This window comes from Strix uralensis, chromosome 26 (genome assembly GCF_047716275.1).
Source record: "Strix uralensis isolate ZFMK-TIS-50842 chromosome 26, bStrUra1, whole genome shotgun sequence".
Taxonomy (NCBI): domain Eukaryota; kingdom Metazoa; phylum Chordata; class Aves; order Strigiformes; family Strigidae; genus Strix; species Strix uralensis.
The window spans coordinates 6,486,840-6,512,774 of record NC_133997.1 but is presented as its reverse complement, the minus strand read 5'-3'; the positions used below and the strand labels follow the sequence as shown (position 1 = coordinate 6,512,774).

The 25,935-nt window shown below is 43.5% G+C and overlaps 1 protein-coding gene across 1 annotated transcript in view; it reads left to right on the top strand.

The window, feature by feature from the left end:
- The first annotated feature begins 13,250 nt into the window (after positions 1-13,250).
- The window catches only part of BARX2 (BARX homeobox 2), a 36,946-nt gene continuing 24,261 nt past the window's right edge, over positions 13,251-25,935 (top strand). The window contains exon 1 of the mRNA XM_074895021.1: positions 13,251-13,738. Within this exon, the coding sequence (XP_074751122.1) occupies positions 13,552-13,738 (187 nt within the window). The 5' untranslated portion in view covers positions 13,251-13,551. The remainder of the gene's footprint in view (positions 13,739-25,935) is intronic.

Sequence of the window (25,935 nt, the reverse complement as noted above, 5' to 3'; positions counted from 1 at the left end):
ATTTAAAGCTTTGAAATCATTGTACGAAGACATAACACCACTGTAGCACTAGTAGTATCATTACTAGGGTTAATTTAGCCAACAAGTTACTGGCTGAGTTTAATTTCTTCGGCTATTTGTCAGTTATCTCCAGATAGACTTCGATTATTTTTTACCTGATCTGCAGACTTTGTGATTTGTCTGACATACTTAGCTTTGAGCTTTGTTCACAAGGAGCCCTAACCCACCCTTGGGTTAATTGAATATTTTTTTTTTTTTTTTTTTAGTTTAAATCCTGTTTTGAAAAAGGACTTGCAACTGCAAATTTTGCCAGAAGGGGGAACTGTAGCTCCATCTCCCAACAGCTGCTCTAGCACAACTGGCAGGCATGTACTTACTAAAAGCTTTGGATTCAGTTAGCACTTTCTCTTGAGGCAGCTGCTGGAAAGAACTCTTGGTAACACTCAGAGTGGATTAATTATTCTATTAGATCAGTTTTACCAAAACCTGATGATCTAAAAATCACATCAGGGACTTCAAGTACTCATTTAAAATCATGACGTTTTTATCATTACAGATGCTGCTGGAAAGAAGCATCTCGTGCTTTTTTTGTTCAGTCTTTCGGTGGTTTAGTTTCTCAGCAGAGTTCATCTGACAGAGATGTGATTATATTTCTGGTAACATAACTCAGGAAGCTGGTATTTTAAGAAGAGTGTCAGCACTACAAATCTTGCAATGAATTCCTGGGTCAGAAACGCTTCAGACCTCAACACTGTTGGCCACCTGAAGAGACTATTCGGCGGGGCTACTGAGGTGCAGGCCCCACGTGTGAGGTTGCTTCTTTTCAGTTACACGTGCGGTTCTCCAGAGAGCTCTCTAAGCAGAGAACAGCAACAAAAAAGGCAGGGGGTGTGTTGCAACTTTTCTGGGGTCACAGGGCTGGCAAGTGGCAGAGTCGGGAATTGCATCCATCTCCTGAGACAGAGCTGTTTGCAGGCAGCACCGTGCCTTCCCAGGGCACAGCAATGATCATTTATTAATTGTTCTGTTTAGCAACAGATCCATTATCTGTCTCTCCTGTTTTCTACTTCTCCATCCTCTCCCTTCACCCAGATTCTCAAACCACAACAAATTCTGTACCTCTTTTTGGGGAAGAGAAGTCTTCAGAGAGATTCAGAGCCTTAAATGTAATGGAAACATTTGCTAATGAATGAGCCCTCGTTATACACGTTACAAGGAAACACTTAATTGACAGTGGCCACCGGATAACAGGGTTTAATTAATAAATCTAGGTGGCGTCATATACACCACAGTCAGGGATTACAGGGGTTAATGTGTCTGTCTGTTGGACTTTTATGGAAGAGTTGTGTTGCCTGTCTTTTAACATGAATAACCCGCATGTCTGTGACCCAACACTTGCAAAAGGGAGAGTCAATTGGTTCTGAGAACACAGCAGCCCTGTCTGGATGTTTGAACACGGGTTGGATGGCATCTGAGGCTGAAGCAGACCAAAGGGACACTTGTTTTCTTGCCTCTTTAGCCAGCATCTGGGTTTCTATGGTGCTATCTATTCTAACCACACACACCACCCTGTGTTTGACAAACAGTCTTCTCAAACTTAGCATTTTAATGACCGGTTCATTAATGCCTCAGAGAGACTGTCAGCACCCACCACAACAATACTAGCAAGCTTTAGCAGCAGGATATGCAAACCAAGGATTCTCAGCTGATGGATATTGATAACTTTATTGAAAAATTAGAGAAGCTGTGCTGACCTACCTCTGCCTACCACTAATCCAGTGGGAAGCAAGGCCCTGGAGATCCCCCTGAAGTCTGTCATGGAAGACAGATTGCTGTTACTCTGACCTGCAAGCTGCTCTTCAAGTCTGCAGTGTAGTGCGAAAAGGTCAGAAAGAGTCCAGGACTTCTAATCAGTCTGTCTTTTGATAACATTGTCATCCTCTTCTATGTGCATGTATTTAGAAGAGTTTTAAGTGCTCATTTTTAAGCCAAGAGCATTTATTTGTTTGTAAAGTGCAGTGGGGTAACGATCACAAATACCACCAGCCCGGGAACACTCTACCTTTACCCACTCTGCAGGGTGCTTGGGTGCTAGTCACCAAGACCTCAAAAATCCCCTGCAGAGGAGACAGAAAGCAGCAGCTGACACGGTGTACCTTTGCCCAAGAGACCTGTATCTCTTAATATAAATTGGCTAAGCCGGGCAGGGAAGCAAACAGAACCATCCTGATTTATCCCAGCCCACGATACAGGCTGCATATCTACTTTTACTTATGTGTACAAAGTGACAACTGGGCACTAAATGAACAAAACTGGTCTCTGCTTGAAGTAGTGCCTGGTATCAAGAGAGCCCTTTGGAACATGGCAGAGTTGTTTGTACTCCTGTACACAGGAGCATCTTGTAGCAATGCGGCTGTACCAGTTCTGCTTAAAACAATTAGGAACAGAAAACCCTTTAACCTGCTCTTTGCCTTTCCCAACAATCATTTGTGGCTTACCAGTACATCTTAAGTCACCCTCCTTTGCCTGATTGAGGTTGTCACTGTCATGTCTTTACTATATATAGAAAAAAAAAAAATCACACTGGAAGTTTAAAGAGCAGCTTTTCACAAAGATGCTGCTCTAAGCTCAGAGAAGGTTTTTATTGTTAACCAGTTACTTATCCTGATTCAACCAAAAGAACAGCTGGACCATGGACACCTAATTAGCTGGTAATTATTCTCAAGCTTTACCTCATCTGGATCACAAGACAGATCTTTATCCAGTATCAGTGTAGTCCCTCTGCAGGCAACTGAACAGGATTGATCAGTTAAACTGGATCCTGTTCACAATCCTCATCTTCTGGAAGACCCTGTGAGTTTTTCCACTCGTGTCTGCAGAAACAGAGCAGCTAATGGCGAGTGGTAAGGGGAAGATTGAAGGGAAGGTAGCATGCCATAGACGACTCTGGCCAGTACAGGTCAAAGAAGCAGCACCAAAAAAAAGAAGGACACAGACCAGCTACTGGAGTTCACCACCTGCCTCCTGCCCCATCCTCCCTAGCCAGCCCCCTCCATGCAGTGTCGTTCAAACCTCCTCTCCTTCCTGCTAAGAGCTCTATTTGCTTCTTAGCTCTCCACCTCTTTTCATGCTTCCAATGCCCCAGCACCCTCAGCTCCCCTATCTTGCCTTCTGTTATGGCATCCACAAGCAGCTTTGATTATGGGCAAAGCTGAGACTGTTGTGCTCGAGTGGACCAAGAGCTGCTGTAAGCTGGCTGATGTACAGGAAGCTGATAACTTGCTTTCCTCTGCCCAGGTCAGCAAGGTTAGTCCTGCTTGTTGGTGTCTAACGCATGCCTTTGAGTTTGGAAAGAGTTGCACATCAAATGTCCGTGTTCAGGCATTACACTGAGACAGAAACACCTGCTAGTTTACGGTCAATGCTATTACCATTCACTGTCAGCCCCATCCTTCTCACCCCAGCTGCCCATCCATGTCTGCCCAGAATTTTTTTCTGAAAGAATTGTAGCAGAGATGCTGTACGTTTCCTTTACATGTTATTTGTTCTCCTGCTCTGTTATATAAGGGAAGAAAGCCTATTTCTGTCTTCCTAGGAGCAGACATCTCACTGTAAAAGAACAGGCTGAAGTAAGCTGTTTCATCACTAATAATCACTAACAGGCTATGAAGTGGTAGTAATAAATTGAAAAGAAGCTTCTTTTACTATGAGAAATTTTGAATCTTGGTTTAATCTCTAGCTGCAGCTGAATAATTTGCTGCTCACTTAGAAGACTTTCTATAGGCCTTGACTCTTCCATGTGCCAATATACATACCTACTTTAATGCTTCTATTTCCCTAGGCATTTAGTATTCTTCTAGACTTTAGAGCTACAACTGTGGTAAATAATAATTTTCTTTCATATAAAAAGCACAGAATAAGATACAGAGAAGAATTAAGACTAAGGAGCCTCAGAATGCTTCCCTGACCTGTTTTAGCTCATAAGGAGCTTTCTTACCTACAAGAGGGACCCATAGCAGATGAAAATAAAATTTCATGTAAGATTTGAGAAACAAAGTCTTGGAATATTCTTCTTTCAGTGCTAAAAGATACATTTGTTTGAAGTTCAGAACTGAGAAAAAAAGAAAGAGAGAAAGAGCTCTATATAATAAAGCATGGCTTACAGTAAGGTGGCCTTACCATAAGACCTCAGACTTTTTTTCTTCATGGTATCCTTTTAGGCCAATACTGTGCAATTGTAGTCTATATAGACTTATTTTATATTGAACTTGCCTATTTTAATAGCGGAAATGTTTTGTTTTCAATTTCTGTGATTAATATTGAGTTATTACCACAGTATAACCAGCAAGCATAACTATTACAGGTCTAAGACTGTCCTGTCCCCTTTTTACAGTGCAGAAGGCACTCAACAGAGTGACCCCTAATTAATGCTTGCAAGTGGAAATGCAGGGGCTTGGCATTCTTCCTTTCTCATAAAAGGGAGAAGGTGAGCTTCCCTTCTCTTTTTTTTAGCCAGACTTCTCTTTTCCTTCTCTTCCTTACAGCAGGGAGACTCTCAGAGCAAAAGATGAGATGCTAAACAGGAAGGAAGGCACTGCCTCGAGTCTGGTGAGATAATAAGAAAATAATAGGAAATGAGAGTATAACATGGAGCTAAGCTAATAATAGGAAATGAGAGAATAACATGGAGCTAAGCTATGAAGAATTTTAAACGTAAAATATTAGTCTATTAAGCAGGAATGACTCTGGAGTAGGAAGAAATGTTAGTGGCAAATCGGAAAAGTGGTAGACAGTAGCAGGAGCAAGCTTTCAGGTTGAGTCTAGAGCTTTTGTTTCTGTGTTAAAAGATCCTCTTCAATTGCTGCTGTTGCTGCCTACAGCAGGCTGGAGAGTGGAACTTTACCTACCCTGGGAAATCTCTGAAACAGGTGGAAGGCAAATGAGAACAGTTCTTGCTTGCAAACAGACATGGTGAAGATCTGTGCAGTCTGAGTTAAGCCCTGAATGAAGGACATTGCGCCTATGATCAGTTTGTGGCTAATACCAGGCTTGAGGATCCCAGAGGAGGCGAGGGCCCTGGCAGCAGGGATTAAGGCCTCTCAGAAGGCATTGGAAAAGGACTGTTGAGAGCATTTTTGAGGAGCAGGCAAAGAAAGTAGTAACGGTGAGAAGACAAACAGCTCAGGGTCAAGCATAAAGCTGAGATTACGGGCAGAAAAATGGGACATCTGAGTGAAGGAACTTGGAGATGCTCCTTAAATGCAAGGGGATTGGACACATGTACTAGTTGTTTGATGTCCTACTCCCCCACTTACACTGATAACAGAGTAAAAGCTCTGTGGCTTAACCATTGGCACCAGGGTCTTAACAGCTGTGTGTATTTTAATGTCCTAATTATACTGAACAGCAATTGAATTATAGTTGATTTCTCCCCGTTCCTCATGGGCACTAGCTGTTTTGTCTGAACCCGAGGCTGCGGGCAGGGCTTGTCCCTGCACGGAGCTGGGATTATCCAAAAAGCTCTATCTGAAAACACGTTGCAGCAAACAGAAGGAAGCGAGGCAGAGGCAGTTACTGTGGAGGTGAGCAGTGGCACAACCCGCCTGATTGCAGATTCCTGTGGGTGCCTCGGCTGTCATTAAGCAATCCGGAGTGTGACAGATTTGCTTCCAGAAGGGCAGTGGTGCAGACAGCTCATTCTTCAGGGCCAAATCTTTTAGTCCGAGGTTACTCTGAGGGATTCGGTGTCGCAAGGAGTTTTGACTGAGCTGGGGCTGATGAATCTGAGCGTGCTGCAGGCAGGCAGCTGTCTGTGCAGAGGCCCCACAGACAGTGCTCCCGAACCCTTGGAGCTGTGTGCTGGTTCCCTGCTGATTTTGAAATACCCAAATCTGCAACTCAGGCAACAAATCCTTCTGGGAATGGCATTGTTCTTCAACTCTGGCTATGAAATTGATTCCTGAGCTGTTCCACAGGTAGGAACTCTACGCAGACTTTGTGGCAGGTCGAGGAAGGACACTGAGCATCATAGGTAGCCAAATCAGGCACTTTTAATAGGAGGGAGACTCTCCTCTGTGGTTCATGCACCAAACCCTGCCTTGGCTGGCTTCCATGCACACAGCAACCCCTTTGCCTGTGAGAAGGCTACCTCAGAAGAGTAAATTTGGCCAGGACTTCTGAAAGGGGTTTCTCACTGTAGCTGAGGTTTTGCTCTTCCCTTGTTTAGAAGGAATTAATCTATTTATAGGCACGATCAGGCTTTGCTGCTTGAAATCCCCTTGCCCTTCTCTAGTGTTAGACAATGAAAGTCCTAGCCTCACCTGGGAAACCTGAGGACCCAGCAGGGCTGCAGTAACTTCTAGTATGCTCTGTTATTTATGGACTCCCAGAGCCCCTGTCTCTCCTTGTTAGTCCTTGTATTAATGAAGCACAAGTCTATCTACACCAGTGAACTGCAGCATCAGGGTGCCTGGGCAAGCAGAGGGCAAGACCTGGGCTCCTGTAGTCGCTGTGATAGCTGGGCTTCTTGCAGGCAATTCCTGACTCTCTGCAGCCTGCTTGGGAGAGGAAACCTGAGCGGTTCGTGTAGGACACGCAGCATCTGGACTTTCTCTGGGGATGGTGGTCTTGGTTTCTTTTGAATGGCTGTGCTAAGATCCATCTCCAGGTTTGGATTTGGGGTCCTGCAGAGCCCGGAATGATGAAGGCTGTCTAGAAACCATTTATAAAGATCAGGACTTGATGGCATCAATAACTCCCTCTGGGCTTCTTGCAGGCTGAGATAGTGGCAGATTGTCAAAATTACTTAACGTCCTGGAACACCACCCATTCCAGTATGAATAGGCTTCTTGTGTACAACTCACATGATCATGGTGTTTTTCTGGTGTCTCTATGGAGACTGGAGACATTCTTCTGGTCTATTGGTTTGGGATCTTTTTTATTCTCTGCTTTCAGGTAAATTGTCTTGTAGGAAAAAAGAAAACAAACAGATATAATCCTCGTGAATAATGAATAAAGCATCAGTCACAGAACACCAAAACATCCTGGCCCCTTTTATAGGAGTTGGAAATATTTTGATTTTTCCTTTTTTAACACGCTACCATCCAGCTTGGCAGAGACTTAGCAAGCCTTGTGCAAAAAATAATTTGCCTTGGGCAAAGCTGGATGGAGCAGTGAGCATTCACATGTGGATCCTCATCCAAATCAGACTGGAGTATGGATTAAAGAGCAAAGCAGCGTTAGATTGGGGAAGCCCTCCGTGCCAAAAAGTGGGGGAGGTTTTTAAAGATGTTCCAATCCCAAACACTCTCATTCTCATGAGATCAGATGCTTCCCCTTACCGCTGGCTCCAGTCCCTCTAGGAAAGTGGGTTAAATGAGTTTTTTGTTACCTGGGCCCTAGGTTTTCATTGGCATCCTGGAGAGGACAACAATGTGGGTAGGATGATGAAGAAGAGATGCTTATGCAGTGTGGAGTTCCCTGGAGAAAAGGATACACGGGGAAAACACTATTAATTGTCCCATTAATATCTGGGATGAATAGTAGGTGACCAGGCACATCTGTCTTGCCCAAACTGGACCCTCAGGTGTTGTGCTTAGGACAGTAGCAGGAGCAGTTGCCTTCTGTGACACCCTCCAGGATTTTTTTTCTTCCTCAGCAGTGGGCTTGTCCATGACCGGTACAATCACTACCTCTGCTCCACAGCAAGTCCCATCGTTGTGTTTTACTGCTCAGGATGACACAGAATGCTCCATTGCATTCCTGGTTGCCGCTCCCAAACTCCTTAGCCCTAGTTTACAAGTCCAGATTCTAACCTCTTAGCTACAGCATGAAAAAACAAATCCCCACGTGCTGAAAGATGGCCTATGTTTCTTGGAATAAACTCAGGTGTACGTGGTATCTGTACAACACCCAGAAAATCAGAGCCGCCCCATAAATATCTCTCTAAATGCCTTCCCTTCTGCCAGTGAGTCTGTCTCAGGATTCATAATGATTTATTCTATCCGGTTTGGTATTTGGTGCCCCGTGTAGTGACAAGGCAACACCCCCCGTGAGCTCATGGAAACCACTCCAACCACCACTGCCAACGGCAGGATCTGGTTCGATTTTGGTAGCACCAGAGCTTAGGAAAGGAGAAGCTGCACAGGTGTTGTGCACCCCTGCAAAGAGGTAACTGGAAAAATATCAAGACACTGTCTCACAGCCCCCGGTGCCGTTGTGGGGGGGGAAAATGAGATCACAGGAGGAAAATACTGAGATTTAGATTATGCTCTCCACCTGGCGAGTGCGTGACGTTGAGTGAGGTCTGGCTTCTGTCCTGAGGGTTAACAGAGGGAGCCTCTGCCTCAGTTTCTCTGCATGTAGATCTAAAACCATATCTAGATCTCCTCTCTAAGGGTCTTTACAATCTGTGTGATGAGCTTTCTAGCTTGTCTGCTATCAGCACTGATAAAAATTATTATTAGCTGTACTAGTACTTTAAAGCAGAGCATCTTAACTAATTTGGGGACTAGCCAATGGCTTCATTCACATGATAAATACCATTGAATCATCTAGAAATTAAGTTGGCTCTAAGCAAGGGAGATTAGGTTTAGGGCTTGTGGAAGAGCAAGAAATGAAACAAAGGTGTCCCGGGTGATAGTTCAGCTTTTGGTATTATTTTATTGAAGAAAGTAACTCAAGCCTTGGTTTATTCTGACCACGTCAAGGGCTACTTTGTACTATTGCTGCCATAAACCCACGTCTGTCCATTAAGGGACGAAACCTGCTAGCAAAGCCAGGGCTGGTTCGGACCGCAGCTGCAGCGTCAGTTGGGTAGGGGGAATAGGAGGAGAATCAGTCGGGCTCCGAGTGAGGTCTGTTGACACTCAAAGAGGCTGCAGACAGATTGGAAGGTGACGGGAGAAGTAATGTAATTGTGAGGATCTGAGACAAGCTCCGTAGCTTTGGGAGCTGGAAAAAAAACTCCAATGAATCCACTGGACTTGGAACAGTCCTATTCCACAGCCACTTAAGCCAGGAGTGAAATTTGCTTGTAAAGATAAGCTGGAAGCAACAGCCTCCCTGAAGCCAATGGAGTGTGTGAGCATGTGCAGTTACCTCCCTGCTCTGCCATTTCTATTACATCGCACACTTCGGTGCCCAGAGGTATCATCTTGCCATCTGCAGAGGGGCCAAGGTGAAGTTCAGAGTCAACAAACACTTCAGTTTCTCTTCCATCCTATGCTAGGATCCTGCTTTTACAGAGGCCTTCCAGGAGATGGGGGAGAGACCCTGCTCAGAGGTGTCTATCTGTTCTCAAGAAGCATTTCTGTCAGGGGAAGGTAGAGGACTAAGGGGCTCGTTGGGTTTAGCTTATGTATGCATGTGTGAGGAGGTTTTACACTCTTCCTGGTTTTTTTTTAAAAAAAAAGCTTCCTGGGCAATGACATTTTCTCTGGCATCAGGCAGATACTAAAAACTCGCTTTACTTAATGTGAGATGGCCGCTGAGATCTTTTACTCAAAGGAACTTTGATGCGCTGAGACCTTTCATGCTGAGAGGACAAAGCCTCTGGATTCCTTTGAGTGGAACACTGGCCCAAATTGTGCCTCCCTGTTTCTAGCCACACATTTGATTTTTCTATTCTGGATCAGGTATCAAGCCCAATATCATGCTGAAAAAGGCATATGCTTAACATCAGTGTTGGTGTTTTACTGGATTGGTTATCTCTGTATGTATCTGTTTTCAAAGGTGGTTGGATTTCACTGGAAAAGGGGCATTTCTAGTGATTTAACAGGCTTGCAAAAGGTATCTTTGCCCCTTTGATAAGGAAAAGGGAATTCAGAACAAGAACCAATGCACTTTAAGGCTTTGACACTTTTTTTTTGACAGAATGGGCAGGAAAAAATAGGTTTTTTTCATTTTAAATTCTTGTTTGAATGTGAAAACTAGTGGGCTGAAACCCCACCAGACAGAATTCCTCTCCTTAGGCAACCGATCCCAGTGTGCAAGGCAATGTACAAATACAGAAACAAGTAATCACAACCAGCTAACTCTTCCCTGAGCAGAGCCAGGTACTTGGGTACTACCTAAATAACCAATTTAGTAGTACAGCAGCAGCTTAATTCCTATGGCCTTAATCACTGTCTTATGATAATGTTTGTGCTGGGACTAAACTAAGGTGCTTAATCATTTTCCTGAGGTGCACAGCACCAGTGGGGTTCCAGTACTGCATGAAAAGTAGCACAAACTGTCTCCAAATTAAAACAAGTTGTCTTCAGAAACCCTAGTTCAGAAAGTCTCTTGCCATTATCTTTTCTTGAACACGATTGCCCTCCTGGAGAATCTGCTTCCAGTTCTCTGGTGGAGAGCTGAACTCCGTGCTCTTCATCGTTAACAACCCTTGGCTGACTGACAAGCTCGGAGCGGTGCTATTTTCCTCCTCAATTCTGATACTGGTTTTACACACACAAAAAATTGCTTCAGTCAGTGAATTGCAGGATCCTTAGATTAATTCCCCGTTCCCTCTTGGAAAAGGGCATGTGCAGAAATCCTGGTGACTCGCTGCCACGCTGCCATTTGTGGAGTGCAGGTGCTGGGCTCACGCACACAAACCACATCAAGTCTTCTGCCCTCCGAACATTTCCTAACGTGCCTTTTGCTTTCCACCCTCCCATACGGCCCCATTTCTCAACTGCTCAAGAAACCTTAGGGAGAAGTACTTATCAGCAAGGCTGTCCTACACGGGGAGAGTCCTGGGGGCTCCAACAGCTGCTCGGGGTTTGAGTCCCCTTGGCAGATGTTTGCTATTCCAGCCACTTCATTAATTTTGGAAACAAAACCCCTGATTATTCCTGACCAAAGCACCCCCTTTTTGATTGACAGCCAGTGTGTGTTTCATACAACATAACCCACCGTATTTCCATAGCTACTAATTTTTTTTAAAAAATCATCAATAAAAGAAATAAAGTTTCTAGATGCATGTCAGGGTATGCTAATCCCACCTGCCAGTTCATCTCCCTGGGCTCCGGTGAGGGCATCAGTGTTTCTAGAGCACGGGCAGAGGTGCCAGCCCCACGTCTCTGGACATCCAGCCCTTCAGATCTGAAAAAAATGTTTAAAGACAAGCGGAGACTCTTGTCGTGCGGTCAGTTGTGTGCGAGTTGGGCGAGCTGATGGTTTTCTTCCCCTCTTGATTCCTGGGCTGGATCTAGTCGGGCTCATGGAAGACTCTTTGATTTCCAGTGCTTGTATTGCGCTCTCAATTTAGGAAACATTCCCCTGCTGCGTCTTGTCAGGTTTTGCGAAGCCACTAAATGCAAAATTAATTTGGAGTGGGGGTCGGGGGGCTGCAGCTACTGCCCAGCCACCAAGGAAACACAGTGGAGCAAAATGCCATTTGCTGCTGTTTGCTGCTGCTTCAGGATTTAAATCAGTAGCTTGCTCAGGACATTGCTTCAGAAATATTTTTTGGAATAATTATAAGTGAGCACTAATTGCTTAAGTTAATGTTATTGGTAATTATTTTGTTTCCTTAAAAGTCTGAAAAAGAGGCAAAGAAAGTGTGCTCCTAAAATGTTTCAGTTCTGAATTAAGAAGTGAGTATTCATAAAGCTACGTTCATAATGAACTCAGGAAATCTTAAATATCTGCAGTTCGTTTAGGAATTAAAGCAACAGTTTAAGTAATTGAAAAAGAGTTATATCATCGGGGGGAAAAAGTCCTTGAACTCCTTCGTTGTTGTTACCATTCTAGTTAAATTCCTGTTTGTAAGATCGCTTTAGTTTCACAAAATGAAAAGAAATTAAACCATTTCCAACCAATTTATTTTAAATGAGAATGCCCTTCTGATGGTTTAATGAGCGAAACGCTTTGTTTTATCTTTGGTTTAATATAATTTGCTGTGCCGTGTTTTTTAAAACCATGTAACGAGTTTTTAAGAAAAAAGTTCAAAGGATATATCAGAAGTATTATATTTCCTTGCGCCTGCCTTGCAGTTTTGACAGTGTGTGGACAACGCGAGTGTCTTTTTTTGGTTTTAGGGCTCTCCAAATCGGCAAATAGATCTCTGAAGTTAAAGCCAAATGATACTTGGAATTGAAAAAGAAACAGTGCTTTTACAAAAGAGGTTAGTTTATGGATTTTCGAGGGCTTTTACAAATAAAGATCAACAAAACAAAAGTTGCTCAAATCGTTTATGAGAGTTTGAGGCGGTCGCTGCCTTCTGCAAGAACAGATTGAGTTTTCTAATAGTAAAATAAGAGCTCGCTGCCATTTGGATCACCAAGGCATGAAAACTGAAGGGTGGCTGATAACGTTTTGCAGATTATACTTCAATCCTTGTATGAAGCTTGCAAGTCATTTTTTTTTTTTGGGGGGGGGGGTGGGTGGCACATCTCCATGACGAGCTTCTCTTTACCCGTTTAAAGTTTGTGGCCACAAGTAGCTGCGAGCTGGCTGCGGCTTCTGGAAAACCGTGCAGCAACCGGTTTCATCGGGGGGGGGGGACGGGGGGGGCGGGGGGCTGCTCCTGGTACCCCTTCCCCTGAGTGATGGTGTCCTGATGATTCCAGTGCTGAACCCCCCCGACTCCAAACGGGACTCGGTGTAAATGTCCCGGCGGGCTAAAATCCCCATTTGGGCACAACCCTCCCCGCAAATCGGGGGCACCGCCGCAGCGAGGCCGCAGCGCGGAGAAATCAAACCCTGCGAGGAAAAACCACCTTTGGCAGAGCGGGGAAACCTCGGCACCCCCCGCACTGCCGGGGGGCTGCGTGGGGTCTGTCCTCAGCAGAAGGGGCTCCGAGCTCATCTTTGCCAAAATCCAGCTGAGATAAGCAGAGATAAGCGTCAGGAAATCATCCCAGGCTGCCAGAGCAGCGCGGGGACTGAGCAACGCCGCTCTGGAGAAGGCAGCGTTTGCTTCAGCAAGGCACCTATAAATAGTATTTTATTATGATTTTTTTTTTCCCCTGCCGCTCTCCAGCACTTCGCGGTTGGGGAATAGGTTCGATGCCGCTCGGAGAAAGCTGTACAGGCTCGGGGAGAGGCGCTCTCCCGCCGGCGGCCCACATTTGCGGGATGTGCGCTTTTAATTTTTTAAATTACAGGCTGGAGGAAGGGGGGGGGGGGGGGGGGAGAGAAAGGAGGAGGGGAAAAAATAAAAAAGAAGCCAGCCCCAATTTGGACCGTCTCCAGTTTTTGCAGGGAAAAAAAAAAAAAAAAAAGAAAGAAAGACACACACCCCGGGATCTTAAAATAGAGAGCAAGGGAGGGGAGAGGAGCGGCGGGATCCTCCCCGCCCGGCGCAGGGTAACAATGGTGCTCGGCGGGGAGCCGCGGGCGCCCTGATTGACAGCCCGAGCGTCCTAAAAAGGCCGGGATTGATGCTTATCGCAGGGTTTATATAGCGGGGGAGCCCGGCGCTGCCGAGCGCGGAGCGGAGCGGAGCCAGCGGCGGAACCCCCACCACCGGCGGCGGCAGCGGCAGGAGCAGCGCTCGGAGGCGGCGGGCGCCCATGCGCGGCCGGCCGCGGGCCGCGCAGCCCCGCGCAGCCCCGCAGCCCCGCCATGCAGTGCCCGCCGCAACCGCGGTTATCCGCGCCCGGCCGCGCCAAGGCAGGCAGGAGGCGCTACAAGACCTTCATGATCGACGAGATCCTCTCCAAGGAAACCTGCGATTACTTCGAGAAACTTTCCCTTTACTCCGTCTGTCCGTCCCTCTTGGTCCGGCCCAAGCCGCTGCACTCCTGCGCCGGTAAGGCAGCTCCCCCCTCCGCGCCCGGGGCGGGGGGGGGGGGGAGAGTGGGGGGGCTCTCCCGGGGGAGCGGGGAGCCAAGGAGCCAGGGGCTCCGAGGAGGCACCGGGGCGGGGAGCCGGGGCGCACGGGCATCGTTTGCAAGCCGAGCATCCCTTGGCTCGGAGGGGCGAGCAAACCCCTGCGCACCCCGCTCCTCCGGGGGGAAGGAGGCTCCCCCAACCCCAGTGACCCCAGTAAGTGAGACTCCCCCAATCCCAGTGACTGAAGGAGGCTCCCCCAACCCCTGTGACCCCAGCGAGTGGAGACTCCCCCAACCCCAGTGAACGAAAGAGGTTCCCCCAACCCCTGTGACCCCAGCAAGTGAAGGAGGCTCCCCTAATCCCAGTGACCCCAGTGAGTGGAGACTCCCCCAACCCCAATGACCCCAATGAGCAAAGAAGAATCCCCCAGTCCCAGTGACCCCAGTGAGTGGAGACTCCCCCAACCCCAGTGAGTGAAGGAGTGTCCCCCAGTCCCAGTGACCCCAGTGAGCGAAGGAGACTTCTCCAGTCCCAGTGACCCCAGTAGGCAAAGGAGTCTCCCCCAGTCCCAGTGACCCCAGTGAGTGGAGAGTCCCCCAATCCCAGTGACCCCAGTAAGCAAAGGAGACCTCCCCAATCTCAGTGACCCCAGTGAGTGGAGGAGACTCCCCCAACCCCTGCCCTGAGCCTGAGTTTTCACACCCCATCCCCACTGGAAGGGTTTGCGTTTGCTCCCCTTTCCCTGCCTTTTCCAGGGAAGGGGGAAAACGTCATTTGTGAAATCTTCAGGGCTGCTTTGCTAATCTCAGTGTGGGATTCAGCCTCCATCTTCCTCGGGCTGTTCACAAATAAATAACTAATGCAGATGATAATGAGTTAACGGGGGCACAGGTCCTTAAGAAAGCGGCCTTGATCTTGTGCTCCTTGAAACCATTGGTGGGTTTTCATTGCCATCTGGGGGACTACAAAGAAATTAATAGAAAATTTGAAAAAGGAGAAAAACTGCTGTTGAGACACAGTATTTTCTACCTGAAATTCTTTCTCCCTTTGAAAGAAGTTAGGCTGTTTCTAACAGAGAAGATGCAAAAATACTTCTGATGAGTTTGCAGACATAGGCACTGCAAATAAATACGTACAAATGGATCTCTGTCCTGGGCAGATATCACTGATTTTAATGAAAAAAAAAAAAAAGAGCAATTGGGCCTTGACCGTGGGCGTTATTAAATTTCGCAAACAGATTGGTGTAATGCGAGCTTTTAAAACTCCATCTTAAAAGTAAAAATATCATTCTTATAATGCATTCCAGATTTAAAAAAAGAAAAAAATCCTTCTTTTTTCTGGTGAAGTAGGCAGTTTTCCCAATTTATATTCTTCCCATAAGGCCGCACTTCCAATGGTGACGCCTAATGGCTTAAGAAAATCAGATGATGAAACTGAAACTTAAAAATACGTTCTTCAAAAAAATCTTAACTATTGAAAAATATTTGTAAAGGGTTAATTCCCAGTAAAATAATATATATTTCAAGGTAATAAAATTATATTTTTCCTCTTTCTCTTTCCTGGGAAAGTTAATTTTGCATTTGTATTAAATTGTGTTTAAAAATCCAAGGCCTGCACTTTGCCTTTGGTTTGTTGTTTTTTGTTTGGTTTTTTTTTTTTTTTAATTGCTTAGCTGAATAGAGAAATAAGGAGGGACTTTTGAGGTCTTAGTGGAGCTGTGCTAATAGAAAACTTACTGTTAGGTTACCTAAGAGTTTGATGAGTAAAGTAAACCCTTGGTCCAAGCATAAGTCTTCCTCCAACCTCAATATTTATTTTGTAAATACTAATAATTAAAGTTCCAGAAGTGATTAGGAGGCAGCATCAGAATTAAGGCCCATGATGACCAGCTTTTGGAAAGAAGTTACATGAATAGTGTGATCCTCGGTCAACATTTGTTTCTTCCGCTCGATTTGTGCGTGACGTTCCTTGCCTTCTCTAACTAATCGCTGACATATTTTTATACAAGAAGATCTGGTTGTTAATCAAGATATTGCTGACAAGGGAATTTTTCAGAGCTGATCCTCCACTACTGCGTAGACAGTGAAATTCAGTGCTTGGCTAAAATAGGCATGAACGTCCCAAATGATTTCAGTGTGTGGCAGCTTGCAGTTACGCAGGGAGGGCCCAATTCTGCTCGCGTCGGAGTCTGACTTCCACGGACCTTGATCTGCCAGGAAGAGGAGGGAGATTTCTCTCTGTACAGAAAGAAGAAACATTAGGAAAGAAAGCTCCCTTTAGCACCCGAAAGGAATATTAGCCTGAATATTTACAACATCCAGTAGCATGTACGACTAACTCGGCACCAAAAAATATGGTTTGAATGTCACTTTTAGGCTAAAGGATCCTTAATATTTTTGATGGGTGGGGTGCTTCCCAGCAGCTGTTTTGACTGTCACCACCCCCATGGGAAAAAAAAACCCAGCAGAGAAATGTTTTTAATATGGAGTTTCTGTGTCAAGTATAGCAAACATTGTCTTTGCAAGACTAATATATATTCATTAAATAATCATTAATAATCCTCAAATGATTCAGCAGTGGATTCTGAGTGATGCTAGCAAGACTCTTGCGGTTACTGTTCAATTAAAGCCTTATTTCTCTTTGTGCCTGGGATCTTTAATGAATTTGCCCTCAAGGTTGTGTTTCCAGTCCAAGCTCTGGCCTGTCCCTGTGTCAGGGTGGATTGTGAATATCTGCTTCTAATGGAATAAGCTTTATAGAGTTGCAGTGCTTGAGAAGTGAAGTACAGAGAGAGATTTGCTTGCGGGACTAAAACTATAAAAGAAACTGCTATGAAAGTCCACGCTTCCAAATTGTAAGCCTTCTGAGGTTTATGGGTACAATTAAAGTCCTATATGTATTCGGTAATGGGATTTTTTTTTTTAATTATAAAAGAGAGGAAATTCTGTCATTGTCTTAAGAAATGGACAGTACCACAAAAGTTAGCTAAATGTGAAAGAATTTGAAAAATACCCAATACAAATCTGTTAAAAAAAAAGGCAACACAAAAACCAACCAAGAAAACCAACCCCAAAAACCACTTAGGGACTAAAGACTGCAGAAATACAGCACTATGGCATTTCACTTACTGCCTGTGTTTCCTTTGTCTCTTGAGTTAATCAGGGAGTGAGCACTTAACCTCTTTGCGGTAAAAAAAAAAATGAATCTTAACCTAAACCACAGAAATTTACCTTGCCAATGTAGTCATAGCTGGGGCTCGGGAGTGTTTGAAACAGTAATGAGTAATTAGTTACTTCAGCTGAAGTTCTCTTCAGCAGCGTGGCTTTTTCTTGAGTCAGGAGTCAAATTTTGTAGGTGTTTTCATGGGCTAAAGAGTTAATAGTTCTTTCATCTTGGGTGAAGTCAGAGAAGTCTGATATGCCTTTATAATTTATTTGGAGCTGAAAGATATAAGCTGTTGTAGTTGTGCAGCATGTGTATTTAACAGCATCCTTTGTTAAGTGATCTGAAAAACATTGGTAACCAAACGGAAAATCTTTTTTCTTTTGGCTATGATCAAATGCTAAATATTTAAGCATGTGCAGCTGAATTGGGACAAAACAAATTTGTCAAGTAGAGGCGGGTGGAGGGTGGAAGGAGCGTTCGGGACTTTTCTTGTGCGTTGTGAGGTCAAAACCTGACATTTTAGTTGTAAGGAGCATTCAGGAGGTCTAATGCAAAGCTCCACGCTCGCACTGGGGAGATTCCCATTGCAAACGAGCCCCAACAAAATTTTTTGTTGGAAAGAAGGATGCAATTCCTTGTAAAAAGGATCCGTCATTAGCTTAAGATTTGGTGTATGAACATGTATTGTGGCATTTATTGAGCCAAATAAAGAAGTCTGCACTCATACTGAATCTGTAAGAAAATGCTAGCCCAGGTTCAGAGCCATTATGATTAGAAAAAAAAAGATACTAAACCAGAAATATTTTCAGGTGGTGGTTAATACCTCTTCAATTTATGACTTTTTGGATTGTGATGTCTTAGTGAAAACATTTATTTTGTTTCATGATATTTATAGTTTTATTGGCTTTTCATATTAGGTCATATCTAATTAATTTGTCTAATGATTGCAGTGTTAATGTGTCCTGTGCTTGGTTTGTTGTGGTGATTTCTGAAGGTTGCTTTTTGACAAAGTCTATAGGAGTCACTTTTCAAGTTGTCTTTATATAATTTTTCAATTTTACATTTAAAAATACTTGCAGGACAGGCTACCAATTCTGGTTTGTTTCCTGGATTTTTAAAAATCTTAATTTAGCCATCCATTCAAATTCCATTTGCCATATTTGTAGTTCCGGGCATGATAAAGAATCAAAGGACATTGTCAGCGTACGATGTTATGTGGTCAGACTGTAAATGCTTCATATTTATCAAAGTAAATAAAATCCCCTGAAATATAAAAGCCAGGGTGGTCGTGGCCGGGGTGTGGGGGGGAAGCTGTGTGCTGACCCTGGCGATAGTGGAATTCGTGATATTATGCATTAATAATCAAGAGTATTGGTCTTGCATGTCCTTTCTAAACTATGCAAATTAATTGAGGTGGCTGGATTAAAAAGCATTGCTGTAAGAGTCTTCAGTTTATTTTAGTAAAGTTGGTAGTACAAATTGTTTGTTGTCTATGCTGTGCATTCATTTCTACCTGGACCTATTCCAGAGCTCATAAAAAAAAAAAACCAACCCAAAACACTCAAATTTGTCTGTATCTTAGTGATTTATAATTTAAATCCCAGTGAGCATCAGTGTGATTTATTTCCACTCTACACCAAGGTTTTTTACTAGTCCAAAGCTCAGGCAGGACTGCGCTGCTTTCTCTTTTATCTTTTAACAACGCCTTGCATGAACTTAGTTTTACAGGCACAAAGATGCCTTATATTGGTGTGGCCTTACTTGTCTTCTGAGAGAATTAGCTACTTTGATATAAAAATATTTACACCCATGTAAGGGGAGTTGTGTTAAAGGAAATTGTACTGTCCTACGTGCATTTAAAAGTGCCACAACTTCTGGAAATGGACATAACCTTAATTTTCTCAGCTTGTTTCCATCTTTTTGAAAGTTTACTACTCTGCTTGCTAGTCTGTGGAACAAGTTGCCTTTAAACACAAATAATTGTGATTTGCTTCCTTGCAATTATTATTGGGATTTTCCGTTTGGTGGTTGGTGTTTGTTTTTTGAGGATGAGACCTTGTTCAGTATTTGTGCAATTTGGGTTTTAATGTAGGCAGGTATCTAGTATAAAATTGTTCAAGCCTTGAATTCTTCTTTTCCAGTTCTTTTGTCTGTCTTCTGTTGTTTTATCTTAGGAAGAAATTTGGAACTGCTTATCCCGAAGTTTTTGTGAGCTGTCATTTTCCTGGTATATTTGATATTTTCTAGATTAAACTAAGCGATACCTGTAACCACTGGGGCCTGCGGGGAATCGTTGCTTGTGCGATAAAGTGGGAGCTTTGATATTTCTGGTCCTCAGTCAGTCTTGTCAGCCTTTTTAGGAAACCATGGTGAGAAAGGAGATTTATTGCGTCTTAAAACAGCTCAGTTTTATGCGTGACCTCACAACGAGATTCCTTCTGATTCTCTTCAGGAAGGCCTTGATAGAGGCAAGGTTTGAATTTGCTCTGGGACATTATTTAAAATCAGGGTAGAAGCCATTTCTTTTGCTCAAATACTTGCTGAACCTTTTTCTTTTAAATGGAATGGATACTGTTACGGAGCTCCTGAGGGAAAGCAGGGCACTGTGGGAAAGGAAAAGGGAATCCGTGTAGTGTATGTCCCAGTGTGGGGAAAAATGAGATGCCATCCGTTCAAAGCGCATTATCTGAAACATAACAGCTGGATTAATCCCATTAAATAAAACTAATACAAAGCTAACTTGAACCTGAGTGTGCCCAGCCTCCCGTCAGCCCTGCAGCTTCGGCGGGCGTTGAATTGCCATCCCCCCGTACACAGCAGATGTAAGGGTTTGCTGTGGCATCCCAGTCATTGTTACAAGGCCTTGGAAAGAGTTTTGGTCCTGTGATGTGTAAAGTGTGTGCTCAGGAGACCTGCATGTCTTAAATGTCTGCCTGCGATGGCAGGAGCTGGGACTCGATGACTCAGGAGTGTCCCAAAATGTATTTGTTGAGGGAAGCAGGCCAAAATGAATATGCTTGTTTATATGGCAGAAGGGAGTGATAGGTGCCAACCTAAATTGCAAAGCTCTAAGTATCTCTGTGTGGAAATCTACATTGCTGCGATTCTGTTTGGGATTTTTTTCTGATTATTTGTGCAACCGCATGAAGAAAAAAAAAAATCTTTTATAAACCCTTATTGGGTTTAGCTTACAAAGATAATTCTATAGTTTAATAGCAAAAAGTAAAGGCAAAATGACAAAGGAAATCTATTAATCCTGAAAAATGAGTGTTGCTTCTGTAGGTATCTCTGATCCAGTATTAGGGAAGTTAGCTAGTGTTCATAATAAATGTAAGATAATTAGTGATGACATTACTGCATACAGATCCTACAAGATGCAGTCACATTTATGCAGACATCTCCCAGCGCTCCTCAGAAAATGTAGAGAAGTCAGAATTTGCTATCGGGACTGTCTCCCTGCTCCTGGAGCGTGATTTATTCAGCTGCAACCTCAGGAAAGTCTGACTTTTCTCAAAACTCCCAGCCACATAACTCCCCATCCATTTTAGCCTACAAGAAAAAGTCTTTCTGTAACAATCGCACTGAAGACCAGCTTATCAGCCCAGCTAAACTGAACAGATGCTATAGACTTTGAAAGTGGATTCATCTGGAACTGCTGAAGATTGGGCACAAAATTTAATTTTAAAAAGCTTGGCATTCTTCAGGATGTCTGCCTTGGATTTTACATGTTTTGATGTCTTTAGCAGAAAACATAGTTTAAAAATGCCAACAAATGGCATATGAGGGATAATAATGGGCTGGCTTATGATAACTATATACTCGGAGAAGTGTCTGTCAATTTTCTCCATCAGGGTATATCCAACATTAGAGGTGGTGTTTCAGAAGCAAAGCCAGATCAGAATCTGGATTTGAAAACAGGCCTCACCTAGATGGAGCTGGGAGCGCTGGCTCTAAAGAAGCTGGATGTTTAAAAACTTGGAATCAAGACTGAATCTTGCTGTCTCTATCTCAGTACAGTTAATAGTGAATAAAAGAAATTAATGAAAGGCAAAACTATGTGGAACAAACCAGAAAATCACACCCCAGCAATTGCAATAAAACCTACTGTGGAAAGTAATCAGCACTGTGGTTGTGGTTAAGCATGAATAAGCATTCAGAGGAATGCTATAATAGGAGGTATTAATGAATGTGGGATTCCACTGGGAAAACTGACACCTATACCTTATTTTCTAAAGCCTTGCGGCTTGCACTGAAGCACAGTTTAAATCCATCTACACACTGTTTTAGGCTGAAATGCTGTAGATTTATAAAGAGCCTGCTGACCTCAATTTGGACACCGCTCATGGCGACTGCGCAGTACAGACCTAGTGTCACGGCTCTCAAGTTGTTGTGATTATTATTTTCATGACTTTTTATTCAACTTGCTGCTGCAAAATGCAGGAAAAGACAGACTGGTCTAGTAGAATAAATATCCCCCAGCATTGCTGCCTTGAGTACCAGCTGGGTATGAGCAAGGGCAAGAATCTTCACTGGGGAGGTTGGGGGAAAAGAAGTGAGACTGTTTTGAGCCAACGAGTTGCATGAAGCTCCTAGTCAGCTCGCCAGGCCGTGGGGGAACAGAGCGGTAGCTAAGGAGACTTTCTGGGTTCTCTTCTGTTTACTTGTGTTTAGCATTGCATTTCTTTTTCCAGTGAAAGAGTACGATGAAGGACAGCTCGTTGTATCATAATCTTGGCGGTGTGTCGATCGGAGCGTTGATCCGCCTTGAGAAGGATTTAATGCTGATAGGAGTGTTGTAAGCAGGTTTGGATGATTGAAAGAAATCTCTGCCTTTCTGACTTCAAGTCGCCTCCATGCCCTCAGTGCAAGCCTGTGAGGAAGGAAGATTTGCATGCAACTGCACACGGTAGATGGCAGAGCTGATCATCTGGAATTGATCTTCACATCAGGAACTGATCTCTGTGGATGTCTTGCTCAATATGCTCACTAGAGCTGCTTCTTAATCCTCTGCTGGCATTTACTGGGTTAGAGGGAGGCTCTGCTCTTGCTCACTGTTGCTCAGATGATCCTAATTTCTTGATTCTGATATCTATTTCTTATGCTCGTTCCCTTGATACCTTGTCCAGTTAGAGGTGACTGCGCAGCCCTGCTTGGAGGAACTGGAAGCGTAGGCTTTGCATTTGCAGACCATGTACAAAATTTCATCACATCAAAGTGAAAATACTAGGAGCGATCAGAAAAAGGGATGTTTTGGTTTGTTGGTAGATAGAAGAAATAAGAATCACTTGTGCTTTTCAGTTCAGAGTGAAGCAAAATGTTTTAGATTTATCTTGGCAAGTTAAAAGTTTAAAAGAGGGGGGGAATCAGATCAGAGAAAATACTTGATCTGGAATAAAATATTGAAAACATATCTTCTAAAGACCGAAACTAAACTTTCTAATACTTCCCTTTTATGAGACATTTGGCAAAGCAATGAAGTTACTTTCTGTATTGCAAAATTTTCTTTTTTTCTTGTTCTTTTTCGATGAAAGGAAGTTACAACCGAACGTTTTCAGTCAGTTCTATTTAAGAATTACTCCAGCTGGACTGCAGAAGCCAGAACACATTAACACGAGCTTCATTTGCTAGGAAATAACAGTTCCTCGGAAAATTTAGGACCTGGTTTATGATCTCAGCTGTATTTGTGTAATTCAAGACAAAGTCTGTAACAGAACAGGATCACAAGAACAAGCTAATGGGCGCGGAGCAGTAGATGTCCTACGTAAACTGTTTCACTCCTCGGGGAGCGGAGCATAGCGTTGCGTCGCGCGGGTGAGACAGACCAAGTTGTGCCTCCCGCTGATGGGATGACAGCGCGCGCTCACGCGGGCTCACACAGACGAGTGTCCCTCTCGGCGCCGCTCACATTTCTCACTTTCCTAGGAAGAGTTTCCGTGCCGTGGGGTGTCTGATCGCTCCCACCGTGGATTGTATGGGTAAGACGAATGTGAGAGTTTCAGAGTGGCTTAGCGACAATAAAGCATGAGGTTGTATTAATATTACCATCCAGGGAAATATTGGAGATGGATTTCTCCCCCCACCCCCAGGTTATCTGTTATTTCATGCATTCGTAGCACTCTGGGAGAATCTAGCTGAGAGGCTTCCGGCCCTTATTGACTGATGTGAAATTCCCAAAGCTACATCTTAATGACATCTTTAAAAATGTATAAAGAGATTTGGTGCTAGGACCTGGCTAACACAGTAAATACTTAATATTTTCCATTTTCCTCTCATGCAACTTTATGTTTTGACTGATTCTTGGCATCTTCTCCTTCATTTCTCTTGGCCAGAGCACAGCTCGGAAGAACACCAAGTTACCAGTTGCTGGTATTTCAGACAGGTGCTTGGGTACTTAGTGCTGAGACCCATTTAAGTAACTAAAGGGGAGGGTGAAGAACAGCCTTTCCCCCAAAAAAAATCCTCCATCTTCCCAAAGGTGGACCCCTCTGCTGGTACTCAGATCTCTTCCGACTGCAGTTAGCACATCCTGGCATTGCAAATGAAGTTATATACTTGCTGCTTCTCTATGTCCTCTGCACGTATCCTGGCCCCCAGAGGGGATGAGTCCAGCGGGGTCTGGGTGATGCTGGTAGAACATGTGCCACGAGGATGATGAAGGTTTGATTCTGGTGCTGCCTACCTGGTGAGAATTCATGAGGGAGATGTTGTTCATGGGGTCGGCATCAGTTTGTTGTCTCTGTAAATCTCTGTCTCTGACGTGTGACACACGGAAAGGCTGTTCAGCATCTCTTCATTTAAAAAACCCCAACCCTAATTAATTTCCTTTTTTTGACTGGTCTGCATACCTCTTCATAGCTGGCACTTTTGTAGAGTGTAAATATATATAGTTCAGTAAGAAGAAATTACTCTCAGTAAAAACAACAAGACATTTTCTAGACAAATATCCTGGCATACGTGATGAGTGGGAAAATAGTCTTTTCCCTGTATAAGATTTTTATAAAACTATGTTTTTGACAGTATTTATTTCCAGAATATTTGAGCTCTATCTAAAACACAAAACCTGAAAGAATGCTACCCTTGACAGCTCCCAGACAAAATCTCTGCTTTGTTTTTTCATTTTTCTGTTAAAAAATCACACTTCTTTTTTTTTTTTTGAAGGGAGGAGAAAAACAGTTTTCCATCTCACAAAAATAAAATTCCCTGTGAAAATGTGATGACAGAAAATTTGCAAATATATATGCTCTTTTTTTTCTTTGAGATTCGGAGCAACAACCTTACAATGACCTTACAATGTGTTTGGATGTGCGTATTCAGGTCTTATCTTGTAAATTCTTTAACATGCCAGTGGTTTTTATTCCTGTAGTTAGTTGGCTAACTTCAACAGGACTACTCATGCAAAGAAGGATTTGAATTGGAAGCTTTTGTATTCGCCCTGTAACTTGGGTAATCTTGCTACTCATTTTCTTCAAAATAAAGGGAGTTTTCAGTGTAGTCATCAAGTCACCTTTAAACACTTGGCTCACCATTTGGCTTCGGATATTTCTACTAATGATTGTCTTGCAAGTTGCAGGATAGTTAAGGATAGTTAATGGCTAGTTTTCCTGCTGATGCAAATTCTCTTTTTTTTTTCTTCAACTGGGATTTCACCTTGCAGGGCTTGGATTTAATCTGAATTAAATTTTAACAGACATCTTCAGAACTAATGTTGAAGCAAGAACAGGTTCCCGTAGCTTTGAGTGCGGGTACTTAGTGCCACATCTAGCGTACAGCTGCCTACATTATACATTAGAAACCAAACCACTGTTCTGTAAGCACAGAAGGGTTGAAGCCTTAATAAAAGCATCTCCTTTTCTTTTACAAGACAGAGAAACACATGTGATGTATTTGTGGTTACTTAAATAGGGTATTCTATGACAGATTAAACTGTCGTCTTCGAAGCAAAATTAGCAGTGGTGGTACTTTCTTATGGAAAGTATCTGCTTGCGTGCCGTACGTATCACGTATGTATAATTGCATAACGTTAGACGTCTTTAGGAAGGCCTAGTGCTCTGGCTTGCATTTATTCATGTGGCTCAAAGAGGAAAAATCTGAAAAGTCCCCCTGAAATAGAAACGAGTAATGTAATCATTGGTACGATATAATGGTGAGAAGTCTGAAGCAAACGAGGTTTTTTTTGGCCACAAAACATTTGCGTGAGTTTGTGAATACATTTCGCTTCACCCTTCTGTCTGTTTTGTTCAAAACCTCCTCTTGACAGCTTTGCTAACAGTTCATTTTGTTCCTGCGGTGACTAAATAGTGGAGGAGCTGATATTTGAAGTTTTCTGTAACAGCAGAGGACAGCACTCAGCAATTTGGATCTCTGCCGTCTGCTCTTGGTTGTGCTCTTTTGCTTTTCTTAAGCAGATTTGTTTTAGGTTGCTGGATAGTAGTGGAATTCTCCACTGAGGGACAGGAAGCCATGCCAGAAGTTGGAAGGGTTGGTTTCACCTTGTTGCAATAAATTACAGAGCAATCATAAATGATGGGAAGGAGTTTGATGAAGTGGGTGAGGAACAATTGATGGATTATTTTCGTTAAAATTACTTAGAGCCCAATCCAACTCCCACTGAAGTCAATTAAATCGTAGTTGGATCAGGGCCAAAATGAGTCAAATTCAATTATGCCTTAACTGTAAACATTTTAAAGCACATTATTATAAGTTAGTTTAGCACTTAAATTACATTAAAACAAAAGCATTTACGAAATCCCAGTCTGATAGTATTTTATTTGTACAGCTCTAATGAAACCCTTTTTCTTGCGGCTGAGAGACAGAGACCTCTTAGGCTGTGCCTAACCCCTACAGCACCTGTCTGTTGTGAAAAGATGTCACAGCAATTGATACTGCAGATGTATTTCTGTCCATCAGAGACTAGCTGGCTAGCAATTGCATGAGAAGAGACAGCAAAGATCACTGAAAAGAGACTGTAGAAATCCTGGGGGTGTTTCATCTAATTGTCTGGATTTAGGG